Source organism: Parasteatoda tepidariorum, chromosome 1 (assembly GCF_982258835.1).
Source record: "Parasteatoda tepidariorum strain Cologne lab strain chromosome 1, Ptep-v5.0, whole genome shotgun sequence".
Classification (NCBI taxonomy): domain Eukaryota; kingdom Metazoa; phylum Arthropoda; class Arachnida; order Araneae; family Theridiidae; genus Parasteatoda; species Parasteatoda tepidariorum.
In genome coordinates this window covers 33851637-33865916 of record NC_141755.1, presented here as the reverse complement: position 1 = coordinate 33865916, position 14280 = coordinate 33851637, and the positions used below count along the sequence as shown (strand labels likewise).

At 28.0% G+C, this 14280-nt stretch overlaps 1 protein-coding gene and 1 long non-coding RNA gene across 4 annotated transcripts in view; one reads left to right on the top strand and one right to left on the bottom strand.

Annotated features, from left to right (window-relative positions):
• The window catches only part of LOC139425384 (uncharacterized), a 35338-nt gene that overhangs the window by 13902 nt on the left and 7156 nt on the right, over positions 1-14280 (top strand). Inside the window, exons 1-2 of one of the 2 annotated variants that reach the window (XR_015433182.1) lie at positions 11161-11297; positions 11791-11871. This is a non-coding gene — a long non-coding RNA (uncharacterized LOC139425384). Of the gene's footprint in view, positions 1-11160; positions 11298-11790; positions 11872-14280 lie in introns of those variants that run through there. The other variant, XR_015433181.1, reaches the window with a different exon arrangement.
• Positions 12383-14280, bottom strand: part of LOC107446102 (RUN domain-containing protein 1) — a 33164-nt gene continuing 31266 nt past the window's right edge. For both annotated transcript variants that reach the window (XM_021148823.4, XM_071180031.2), the window contains exon 17: positions 12383-14194. In XM_021148823.4, the coding sequence (XP_021004482.3) occupies positions 14088-14194 (107 nt within the window). In that variant the 3' untranslated portion in view covers positions 12383-14087. The remainder of the gene's footprint in view (positions 14195-14280) is intronic.

Genomic DNA, 14280 nt, shown 5'->3' with positions numbered 1-14280 from the left:
AAGTTGGCACTGGAGAGAAAGGTAGGTAGACCGGATTACATGGAAACTGGGTTACTCTTTAAGTCAGTACGGGGATGAGGTAGCAACAAAGGGAGAGAAAGTGGCCAGTATTGGCGTTTAAGAAAGCAAAACGCCCATTTTTTTTTTTTTAAACCAAGAATCGTACTAAAATTTTGTACAGAATACGAAAAAGAGCACGATTTTTTAGAGCATTTACCATAATTATTATTTTAAGATACTACTAGTTGTGAGCTGATTTCTTAATTAGTATTTAAAAAGCAGATTTTCTTATTATCATTTTTTAACTAAATGAAACTAATTTTAAACAGAAAAAAATATATATATTTAAAAATATTCTTTTTTGCTGAAATCTAAATAAAAAAAAAAATAAAAAAAAGAAATGCATAGATGCGCAAAAATACTTTGTTTTAAATATTTATTTTTATATTCTCATTTATATTTTTTGTAGATTAATGTACATTAATTTATCCCACATTGGTGACTTGTTGGGGAAGGAAAAGTCAGCATAGGCTGGAAATTATTGATAATGAAAAAGATCATACTTATGTTTTATAATACTTACTGTTTTTTTTTCTTATTATTATTTTTTAATAAAACGAAACTAATTTTAAATAAAAAAAAATATATTTAAAAAGATTCTTTTTTGCTGAAATCTAAGTAAAAAAAAAAACGAATTGCATAGATGCGCATAAATACTTTGTTTTAAATATTTATTTTTATATGCTTATTTTTTTTAGATTAATGTACATTAATTTATCCCTCATTGGTGTTTTGTTGGGGAAGAAAAAGTCAACATAGGCAGGAAATCATTGATCATGAAAAATATCATACCTATGTTTTTCTAATATTTACTGTTCTTTTTTTTATAAATAAGAAATTTTAAAAAAATTTTCAGAAAAGTTTTTTTTTTTTACTATAATTTTTTTTTCTTCTGAAATATATTTGCTTCTAAGAGACAAAATAACTTACCTGAAAAAAATAATTAGTATTGTCCATATGGGGGGCATACTGTTTGTTCGCCACCCCCAATGTTTTCAGCTGCCATATCCCACCCTCTTAGACTCAACAGGAACTCTTTGAATAACATGATAACAACCTATCTTGGTGGTTATCATGTTATTCATTTAATATTTTAACAGTTGACAGTTCCTTCTGCAAACTCTTTGTGGGGTAGCCCTGAATTGAATTCAATCCACAATTTCTCATCAGGCGAAATTCTACTTGGATGGGTAGGCACATTTCTTCAAAAGAAAATACATATTTTGAAATATCAGAACTTTCCTTTACTTTTCAGGACCTTTGCAGGTGAAAGGAGGCTTAAGAGAAAAATCCGTATAATTTGTTATTTAAGTACAGTAGAATTAGTTAGTCTCGAAATATTTTGTCAGATACTGAAATATCTTAATATTTTCTACATAAGAGAAAGGATTTCTCAGCTTTTTGGGTTTTCTATTTCAAAAATAATTATTAAAATATTGATTGGTTTAAATTAACCTTTCGATGTTTAAAAAAAATTAATGATTCAAATTTTGCGTCTTTTTTTAAATTATTTCAATTCCTATACATTTTATTAGTTTATAACTAACGGATTAACACTTCTATTATGGAAATTGTATTTTAGATAACATTTAAAAGTCCCTTTAATTGAACAAACTAAAAATCTTAAATTTTTACATTATTTAAGTTCCTATAAAAAGCGAATTGTACTTCAGAACTAAACATGGCGCAAAAGACGCAAAATTTGAGTCTTTACAGAGATCGAATAAAGCGAAAGCAATTTTTTCTTTTGTTGTAAAAAAATAATAATAAAATCACATGTTGAATTAGCTACACAGCAAATATGCTCAACTGTCATCAGTTTAATAATATTTACCTGTCTATTGGGGTGTCTATTTTTTTTTTTTTTTTCCTTTTCATTTATTCTGAGGGGAAAAATTTTTTCATTAAATATTGTACAGATGAGGTTAATATTTAGAAAATTAAATAATCAAATACAAAAAAAAAAAAAAAAGAAAAAAAACGAAATAAGAACTGCACAAGAGATAGGACACTTAAGCAAAGCCAAGGCGAATGGAAAAGCTGCCTGACCAGTGTAGAAACATAGCCAATGAGCCAATTCCTTGTCCTTGAAAACTAATTCAGCGCCAAACTAAAACACCTCCTTCTTCTTTGTACATTCGCTTTACTGAGAAGGTATTTATAAGTTAAATACATTTAAACATGAAAAACTTCTAATGAATGTTTCAAGATATACTTTTCTTACTATGCAACATTTATTTATATTTGTACTCGCATTTAAACTGCAATTAATTCCAAAATAGCGAAGAACTACTTTTCAAAGGCGGAGTATTACATTTCCTACCTTTCTCTCCAGTGCCAACTTAAGGTGGAATGGACTATAGCTAGTGAAAAAGTTGAAAAGGTAAGTGGCTGTTCTTCCTCTGAAGGACAGAATATATATCACTAGGATCACAGGGTTGCTTTTACCTGAAGATCTTAAATCGCCAAGCTGGCGGTAAGACTGGTGAGAGTGGCGAGCACCGCACACTCCCCCCGCAGTGTATCACTTACTATACTTTTTTGGAAAACGCACAGTTCTTCCAAACCTATTTTTGGTCTCCCGCATTACAGGAGTACACGGTATTTCAAACTTTAGAGTCTTAGTTATTTCAGAAGGTTGTAATAATTCACTTTCAATGAAGGCAGGTTTCACACGATCTATGGAGATTGTCGACTTCCGACCTCTAATATCAACTTCAAAAGTTTTATCAGTTCTCTGAATCACTTTAAAAGGTCCATCGTAGGGGGCTTGCAAGGGTTTCTTCACAGCATCATTCCTAATGAAGACGTGACTACATTCTTTTAAGGCTGGATGCACAAACACTGACTGTGTAAAGTGGCTGGAAGCTGGAGATGGTCTGATAGTTGAGAAATGTATCTTTAAATCCTCGACTAGTTGAATTGGGGACGAGTCCATTGTTGTTGAGTCAAAAAATTCTCCTGGAAGACGAAGTGTTGTCCCGTACACGAGCTCTGCTGATGATGACTGTAGATCTTCCTTATATGCTGCTCGAAAACCCAACAGGATAGCTGGTAAGGCGTCTGACCAATGGTCTGTACTGTAGGCCTTGAGTGCAGCTTTCAAGGGTCGGTGCAATTGTTCTATCATCCCATTACTTTGAGGATGGTAAGGTGAGGATCGAACTCTTTTGATGCCCAGAAGTTGTGCTAGCGCTTTGAAGAGTCTACTTTCGAACTGGCGACCCTGGTCGGTCGTTATCACTGAAGGTGATCCAAAGCGAGCAATCCAGGTTTTGAAGAAAGCTTCCGCTACTGTCTCCGCTGTAATGTCAGGAATTGGAACAGCTTCCACCCATCTAGTGTATCTGTCGATCATTGTCAGGCAGTATGAAAATCCTTTAGATGGTGGTAATGGGCCAACGATATCAAGATGTATATGGTCATTCGCTTGGTTTAGGTATGCAATTTGTCCCTCTTAGTCATTAAGTTATCACTTACCTTTTCAACTTTTTCACTAGCTAGCTTGGTCGCAGGACGACCCATAATGTTTAATTTAGTTTATGTTATATTGATGTTTGTGTTCATGAAATAAATATGCGGTCCAGGATATGCGGAGAAAAGGTGTCGTACAAGTTCGTCTTATTGCTGGTGCAAATGATGTATCGAATATTCTTATTTTTTCATTTAATATTAATTTAAGATTTATTTTACTTATTAAATTAATCTTAATTTAATAATTTTATTTGGGAGTTTTAAAACTAAATTTGAATGACTAACCATGCTCATTGCCCCCCTACCGCCCATAACATATCTAACGCCCCCCTACAGCCCAAAACAAGTTCCCTGCCCCTCAGCATACTCCCACCGCCCCCGTAGAGAAACAAGGGTATAGTAAAATAGGAAAATTTGCCCATTTTAGTGAAATACATCAGGAATATTCTGAAAGTGTTATTGATGCGGAAATAAGTTTTATAAGAGTTATTTTAACTCTAAATTAATTTTTTTATTTGCTTTGAACGTGAAAATATTAGCTGTAAAATGATGAATTTTTGAAGCCACGAATTCGAATGGTTCAAATTTGAATTTCTGCTTGTATAAATTCTAAAATATTAGAAAATTAAATACTATAAAAAATTTTAAATATTAAATTTCTTAAAATAATCGTATGCTCATAATTAAATTAAATATTGCAGAACATAAAATTCCGAAAACCGCATTATACGTCAAAACATAAATGATCAACGTCGATGGATAGACAATTGCAGTGTCTGCCTGAAAAAGGCAAATTACGTTTCAGCTTATGTAATGCTATTTAATTAGAATTTTTGGTAACGGTTGGCGTCATTCATTTCGCTTTTTCTTTTTTAGAATTTATCTGTTCCTGATCTTTGATTTTAAATTATTTTAAAAAATAGTTATTTAAAAGTTAAAAAATATTTACATTGAGAAGGAACTATTGATATCTCCGAAAATATTAATTGTAAAAGGGCATTATCTATCGACCTTTTTTTTTTTAAGAAATTTTTACACACTTTTTGTTTCTAGAAAACTGTTTGTCTACTTTAAGTTTTATAAACATATTTATATATAAATATACATACGTATACATATTACGTTCGTAAACATATTACGTATCCATAAATATGTATACATGTGTATAGATATACAAATATGAATGTGTATGCATACGTATATGCATAAATACTTAAAATAAACTAACAGTTTTCTAAGAAAAAAAGGATGTCCCCTCCTATGTGTGTTGAATAGAATGAGATATGTAACAGGAATCGAATAGAGGGTTTTAAGTTTTTATTCATGCATTTTACATTGCTTATTCCTAATCGTATTTAATTATAAATATTGTTCCCAATGCATTTTTTCTTGCTTATTCTAATGGACTAATATTTAAAATGCGTTTTTTTTTTTTATAAAGTATATTTATTTAAAAGAAACTTCTTACAGCTTTAAAACCAATTATGCCACACACTTGAATTTTATCTCATGCAATTAAGCATGAAAAACTGGATCGAAAAATGTATCTAATGTCTTCAGATAGCCCCTATATAGCGAAGCAAAAAGTGTGAATAAGTAAACGTCAAGAGTAGTTTTTTTTATACATGATTGAGAATTTTGAACTATTTGTTCTATAGCTAAAGTAAACTTTATAAGCAAAATAAATTTCATAAAAATTTAGCTAAAACAAATATTAAATTTAGAATAAAGTAAAATATTGATCAATATATTATTACAAAAGAGTTTAAAATTATCTCATGCATTATTTAATATTTTTAATGTCATTTAATATATTAGAACATAACTAAAACGATAAATTAAAATGCCCAAACTAAAATAAGTAATTATTATATTGTAAAATTTATCGTTAAAATGATTTACGTTGCAAGAAATGTTAAAGAAAATATTTCATAAAAATACATAAAATAACACTGCAAAAGAATTAAATATCTCATTAAAGTCCCCATTTTTTATAATAATCAGCGAATCTGAGTTATAACTGTTATAACTAGAACTTAATATAGCTAGACTATTATAAGTTCTAGCTAGAAATTTCTATATAGTATAGCTAAAGAATTGATTTCAGATTTTTTTTATTCCCCTTCTAAAAATGTTTTTCACAAATAATTTCTATCAGAAATCTCTAGGGATGTTTTTAAAATTTTTGTCTATATTTGATATCAAAACAATTTGCTATGCTCTAGAATTGAATGTATTTTAGTTGATTTTAAAACTATAAATTAGATATCCCAAAGTTACTTCACCCAAGGCACCCTAAGTGCTCATGTGGTAATTTTCAGTCACAGAAGTTTTTTTTTTTTTTTCTTATTGTAGGCAACAGAAATCAATTATGTATTTATGTTTTTTTGTGTTATGTTTTTTTTTTTTTCAAGTTCATGAACAGCTAAAAAAATAACTTCATAAACACATCATGGATATTGCTCTAAAAATTTATAATAACAATTTAAAATAATTTGAAACATTAGGTGATTAAGTTTTAATGAGATCTTTTAATATGATACGTATATTAAGATGTCAGACGGTAATAAGTTTTTGAGAAAAAGTGAAAATGACTTCTCCCATAAACTAACATGGATGTAGATTATAGCTAAAAATGATGCCAACAGTCTTAAATCAACTAACAGAAACCAATCGAATAAAACTCTTTTAATTAGACACGCTTTTCTATAAATAGCCTTTTAGACTAGTAAAATTTATGGTCCGTGTTCCTTTTACTTGCCCAAGGGCGCCCCTGGGACTTCATGATGTTTTTGGAAGTGCGAACAATCGAAGGAAAAGAGGGGAGCAAATTGAAAAGGAAATGAAAGTTGAGTGCCTAAACACCTCATTGAAATGTAGAGAATTTGGTTTCCGGTCACTTTTTGAGTATCACAATTTGAAAAAAGAAAAAAATATATACTATTTATTCAGTATAATATATTTATTTTAAAAGATTTACAAGGCAATGTGTTTCTTCGTAGATTTTTGTTTTAATACAATTAATTGGAACTCAAATTTTCAAGAGCTAATCCCACCCCCCTGATTGCCTGGGACCCCAGGCGCCAAAGAGAATTTAAAAAAGAAGAAGAAATAAAAGTACATGAAATGCTCTTGTATGTTCTAAAGCATTCTAAATGGCATTTTCTTTGCAGCTGTCAAATCTTTAAAAAAATAAACCACCGTTTTTGTTTTATGCAAATACACACTTCAGTAAATGAAATAAAATATCAAATGTTCTTAAATACTAATTATTTTAACTAATAACACATCATCTACCACCGCGGTGCGGGGGGGGGGAAGAATACACGAGGTTTAAAGGACGCACGATTCCAGAATTAATAAATTTCATCTATATTGATGAGCTTTCTACGGCCTGCGGTCTTTCTTAAACATATAAATAAAATAAAAACATGAATAAAATAAAAACTATACATTTTTTTCACAAAAAAAGGAAGAAAAAAAGATTAGGAATTTTAAATTGCAAATGAGTCTTTGAACGCGCCAAATCTAAATCATTGTAGTTTTTTTATAGCTCTTTTCGTTGTTTTCTACTACAAATTTTCATAGTTTTTAAAATCCCGATAATTTTACCTCGGCAGAATTAATACGTGAATTTCGAATTTTAGTAATGCTTTTAAAGCTCTTTATTTCAGTCCATTTCAAAGTTAATTCAAGTTATTTTCGATCGCGTTTAATCGGAAGTAAAATTTTCAAGAGCTACCCCACCCCCCTGAGTCGGATTTCCAAATGTTTCTTGTCCGATCTCTTAAATGCAATATTATAACGGCTCGAGACTTTCAAATCGGGCAAGTAATAATCTCTTTTGAAGTACGTTATTTATGTCAGTCTTATCGTAAAAACAGGCTATCTTTCCATTGCTTGTTTTCGGCAATACGCATTTTCTCATGGTTTTGAAAATACCATACTTTTAATATATATTAACACGACACTAAATCGCGAATATGCACTTGATTTGTGCCAAATTCATCAAAAATCTAAGAGATTTTTTATTGTTCTTTCAACTGTTATTGCTAGGCTTCTCCACAGGGTTTCAAAAATCCTGTTATTTTTAATCCGGCAATAAAATGACTTGCAACTTTCGAGGCATTTTAATCATTAATTTTGATGTGTTTTACTACTGCCGATTTCATCGTCCATCCAGCATGTTATTTTACAATCTTTTTTTTTTCTTTTAAAATAGCCATTATTTCCCTTTTTTGATTTTTTCAATACAATAACATTATTACAAAACGCAAAATTCGACTGTAGGATTTAATGCGTTTTTAATTTTTTGAGCTTAATTTCTAATTTTTGGTAGTTTAAAAAAATAAGAAGAAAAAACTTTTATGATTTAATATTCATGAAATCTCTTATAATTCACTAATTAGCAATGTCCTAAGGTTAAGAATATATAGAACTTAATCCTAAATTAATATTAAATCTTATTTTGAGCAATTATGCGTGTTTTTTTTTTAAAATTTTATTTTAAAATTTAAATTACCCCATACAATTTCTTTACTTAAAATATTTACTTTGCAGTTATGTTCTCAAAAAATATTTATCTCTTTATTTTTTACTTTCATTCAAGAACATTACAGTTAATTGATTTTAAATTATACTTCTATGTTACTTGATGTGATATAAAACCGTCACTTTTCCCCCATCTTTATATTTTTCGATAAATCTATCTATTTATTCATTTATTTTTGATAAAAAGGAAATATTTTTATTTATGAGAGTATTATTTTGGTTTTCTTCAGTTGTTAATGCTTAAGAGAATTTAATTTTATGCAAATATTTTAATTTATGCAAATAATTTTATTACAAAGCTAACTGATAAAAAAGAAAGAATTAGTTGAATGAATTAAGATAATAAAAAAGAATTATAATTATTTAAAAGAATTTAATTTAATAGAAATTTATCACTTAGTGACTGATGAAAAGAGCTGTGTGTAAAACACTTATGTTTACATTAAAATTATATCTAATCTATTCAAATACTTGGAACGTAGCCCTTCATTCAGAATGGTAGTGCACTCTACTATAGATGAATTCAATGTTGTTACTCAGTAACAATGTACTTTTCTAAATTTCGCCTTTTCATCGCGATTATTAATTCTTTGCTAATTCATATAAAAATATTTTAAATTAAAATCTATAAATTTTTATAAATTAGAATAAAATGAATGATTATAAATTAAAAATAAAATGAATGACTATAAATTCCCGATTATCTCTTCACAGTGTTCTTGTCTCATATAATATATTTTTCAAAAAATTGTGTTTAGTCTAAGATTGAGTGCATTTATAAATTTTGCTGAGGGGGGGGGGGGCGCACCTAAGTCTAAAACATAATCAAATAATATTAATTCTCAGTCTTTAAGCCAGGATGTAAATATTTCCATTACAAAAATACCTGTTAGAAAAGTATATCAATTTTGAATTTTTTCACATCAAAACTTTAAAATAATGAATGTAATTGAGAAGCAAGAAAATATGGACAATAGGAATTTTCTTTGATCAGTAAAACAAAACTTAATGGAAAATTATTTTTGATATAAATGTGGCATGTGTACATACAGATGGATGGAAATGGAATTTCTGAAGTTGAAAACAAATTGTAAAATTTGTATTGGAATTTTTTTTTTTAAAGATTACGTTACATTTGAATTTTCAACTGTGTAAGATTTAATCACTTTTAATGAATAAAACGTGGAAAAAAATGCAAATAATTATTAAATACAATCTAGTTTAAAGAATAAATGTGTTAGTCGAACAACATTATTATCACAATAAAACTTAATATTGATATTTCAACTGTAACTGTTGTACCTATTTTCGAACTTATTAATTATTCTTACTGTTCATGTATTTCATTTCAATTTTCAAACTCAGCTGTTTACTTGAACAATAGGGCAAAAATCTTAAACAATTTTTATCACAAAACATATTTATAATGAAACTACATAAATTATTTATGCTACGTCCTGTGATTGCTTTTTTTTAGGTGCACCTAAATACTTTTCATTTTTGAATGCTTATAAGTTTAATTTTTTTAACTCTAATCTGAAATATTTAGGATCCTCTCAATCATCTTATCTTTCAAAATTTATTGCTACCAGCTGTCGAGTAAACAGCCTATTTTGTAAGTTTTTCGTTCATGCGTATCCAAAGGTTGGTGAAGGGAAGGGAAGCATCAGTTAAAAAAAAGTTTAGATAGAAAGATAGTGGTGGTGCCATCTACAAAGGCGTTATTGAAATATAAGAAATTTTTAAAATGATTTGTGTAAATTTGTAATTAAATACATTGAGTTTGGGAAAAGAATACAAAAATTTTTGTGCTAATTGATTCGAATTATGTTAGTCAATTTAATGCAAAAATTTCCTTATTTTGTCGATGATTTTAATCAAGTCTATTCTATTTCGCATTGAAGTTAAAAATATTGGCCCAAACTTTTTAAATTCATTACTTTGTCATGAACTCATACTCCCCTCAAATATGACGGAAAATTTACCTACACTCAATAAATAAGTGCCTCAAATTTTACATTATTTCTTAGTCTAATTAAGGAAACATGCATTATATTAGTCACACCAATTGTATCACGAGTATGCTTGGGTCACATTTTGTTATGATTATGAAATATTTCTTTTGTATTTTTTATTAAATAATCATGTGAAGACTCTTGAGTTAATGAAAAACGAGTGAACAAAAGAGATCTTATTATGAGCAGTAAATATATTTTATTCAATACATGAAATGCTGCCTTTTCTTTACATTGAATGATCGTTAAATACTAAGGATTGTATAAATATATTTGCACTTACAAACTATAAATAATTTATTCGGATTTCTGTTCGCAATTTTTGCATTTTAACGTCTTAATCACCAGTCATTACATTGTACATTTAACATCAAATAAAGAAAATAGGAAAGAAACTGAACATAGATTCTTGCAAAGCTTTTTATTTATTCAACGTTAATGAATTAATTAAAAAAGATGATCATTCAACAACTAAGGAAATACATATTTCTAATGAAAAGGCAGAAAATCAATATTTCGAATAAAATATAATTACATACCCTTTTAATAATCTTTTATTATTTCTTGATAAGCTTTGATTCTGGAAATGAGCGCGCCATTTTCTGTTCTGTAGACGTCTGTAAGAAGGACAGGGAGGAGGCGTTACTCATTATGATTAGTATACTGCGCATGCTTGAAAACATGCCTTGAGGGATCATCCTGTTTCCTGAGGATTCACAGGCATCCTCACGCTATACACTACCTATAATTTATATAACATAACTACACATAACCTGTCAATTTCTTTTGCAATAATGTTGTACAGTTGCTGTTTGTATACACAAATAAAAATAAATAAGTAAAAAATAAATAAAATTATTTTATTGTCCTATTTTTTTCTATATACTTATCTACATCACTGTAGAAAACAGTTTTTTGACAAAAGAGCTATTAGGGCCCCTAAGTAGTTTCAGCCCAGGGCCCCACAAATTCATGATCCGCCCATGAACATAGTTCACTTCATTGGAAAGCAAACGCTGTATATTCTGACTACAACTGCTCTAGGCAAAGAATTGTTTCAATTTAGGAAAAAATATATTTATTTGATTTTTACAAGTTTTTCTAAAGGAAAGTTCAACTAAACACTGAAAAATTCATGCTTTTGTGAACCTTTATCACTTTACAAGTTTGTTCATATGAGAATCTGAGATATGGCAGGTATGTTGTATAATATTTTTTTAATAAATGCTCATCTAACCACACCTAACTTTAGGAAAATTCCTGATTCCATTGATTTAGGAACAGAAACAGAGACTATGATTGAAAATAATTCAATTAGCTTTTTCCGAAATGAAAATAGATCAGTAACTTTGTAGATCATACCAACTAAGTGACAAGATATTAAAATTTTCTTTTTTTTTCAAATTGTTTTCTACTAAGTTTGAACTCAGTTTAATGTATGCATAACGAGTAAGTCTGTCCTTGCTTGTTGTGGAGCACTGTGCAAACCTTTTTGATGGACTACTCCATATTAATTTTATCTTGCTCCATAACATATTTTTTCTGTTACAAGAATGCTATAAATTATAAATTTTATTTTAAATTCAAGTTAATGAGAGGCCCAATATTTTTCTTAACTTCATTTCTAATGAACATTCCTCGTTATGAAATTTCAGATCTTTATTATTATTATTTTTTTTTTTTGTATTAGGAGAAGGACTTAGCTTGGAAATATTTTTTGCTTGAGGTGAAGCCAAAATAAAAAAAATAGAATGAACTGAAAACCTTCATGGTAAGCACATTTATATATTTTCTTTCTTTCTATCTTTCTTTTTTTTTTTTTTTTTTTTTGAAAAAAAAAGTATTCTTGTGATACTTTACATTTTACTTTATTTATTTTCATTTCCAAGATAAAATATTTTAAGCACAGCCCTTTTTTTTCTTTACTTTCATTTCCTAAACAGAATTTTCTTCCTTCAGCTCTAAAAACTAGAAAATAGTTTTTTCTACGTAATATTTACTGCAATATGCATGGCATGAAAAATTTAGTACAAATTTGTCCAAGTAGCATATCAATTAAAAAATGGTTTAGCTATTCAAGATTAGTAGTGTAAAATAACTGAAGTCCTATCAGGTAATGCTCTAGGCCCGTGTTAAGGTTAACTTTGAAAATTGGAGAATATGTTAAGTCAAAAAGATCAAAAATCATTTTTTTTTCACCGATAGTTACTAAATCCTTTTTAATTGTGTAGATTTTAAGCTTAAAAATAAAATAATGAAACAAGATAAATAAAAAATAAGAATGATATGCAGTAATTTTTATTCAACAACAAAATGAATACATATATACATTCATATATGTGAGTTCAAATAAATCAATTACAAATTTGAAATGTAAAATAAAACAATTATAAAATTTACACAAATTTGGAAGAACTAACGATTATTAACAATCTTGATTAGTTGATAAAGATTAAAATATTCCACAAAATGAATTTTTACTAAAAATGAACATAATGATTGAAGAGCTTGCTGGAAGGTACTAAGTCGCATCCTACTGAATTTAGGAATATAAGCTGTAAAAAATAAACAGGAGACCTACAGAACTGTTTTTTTTCTTTTACCCTGAGAAAAACTGCATTAATTAAGAAAAAGAAAACACATAATGTCCTTTAGAAGGAATGCTTAACCTTTTTTTAATAGGTGGGCTGCAAGAAAGAATAATTAGGCTTTCAAGGCCCAAATTGAATTTTAAAATTTTATGTCAAACAATAATAGTTGAACTATTCTTTAGTTGAATAAGAACATTATCAAACAATCTAAGTATAGTAAATTGTATAAATTTAGAAAGCATACATCTATAAAATATTTAAGTAACACATAGTTTTGCCCACATTGCCTTTGTTAATGAAAATAAAATTACAGCAAACATTTAATTTTTATAAATTATTTCATTATTTATATTGCACATTATCTCCTTAAATACATACGTTTTAAATATATTTTAAGCAAAAAATTTTCTAAAAAAATTTTAAATATTTAAACAAAATAAATAAAATTCATAACATTTGAATCTTTTGACACATACTTTGGCATAAATGCATTTATGACTTACAATGTTATAATTTCTACATTGTATGCACATTTTTAAATATTGTAATTAGTTTGAGCTTGATTAGTACGTAAAATTTTTTTTTTAATGAGCTATGTAATTTTTATACAATATTTGGTTAGAAAGTGGAGGCTGATCATTGGCCAGTTGAATCACATTGGAAATGGAGAAGAGGATCATTGACCATTCAAGGAAACATATGATCCTAGTTCTTTAGTTTGTGCCTTTTTACTCTATACTCTAGCTATTAAACCAAAAATATAGACGTTTTTAGGATTTCACTTCCACAAAGCTATTCAAATGTTTTTTTTTTTAATTTTCAAAAAGAAAATATTTTTTAATGTACAGTTCATGAAATTTTTGTTAATGATATGACAATATAAATGCTGTCAAATAAATGATTTTCAATAAATAAATTGATTTTTTTTACAGTAAAAGCATCAGTTTTATTATTTTGAAGATACAGTTTTTAAAATTTAACAATTTCTACAAGATGGCCAACAATAAGTATTCAATAATCACACTTTAGAAAAAAACAAACAGATCAACATTGCCTAGCTTTCATATAAAAGTTTGATAAGGATTCAATATTTTTAGAACACTGAAAACACAACTATTGCACAAATAAAATTAATTAAAAAAAAGATATAGATCAAATAAGATCACAGAAAGATCAAATAAAATTAATTTAAAAAAAAAGAAATTTTTTGAACTTCCATTTAAGAAAAATACAACCTTTTGAAAAATGTGCATCATGGCCATGCAAATATTTCAACAATTCATGCATAAAAGTGTTATTGAAACATAAATGAAAATAATCCATAACACAAATTCATACTGAAAATCCTCGATAACAAAGCAATTTTTTAAAACATAATGTTTGAAAATGAAAATGATTAAAATGCATCTTTGATACTTTGCAATTGACGAATTGCTAAATCAACAGGAAGATCAAAATCTAAAATAGTGAGTCTGTCTAAGGACTTCAGAGCATCTTCAAATCCTAAAATAGCAGATTTTTATTTATTTTATATTAATACAATGTGATGTCATCGAAACTAAATCTAAGTCATAGAAAAATAATCATGT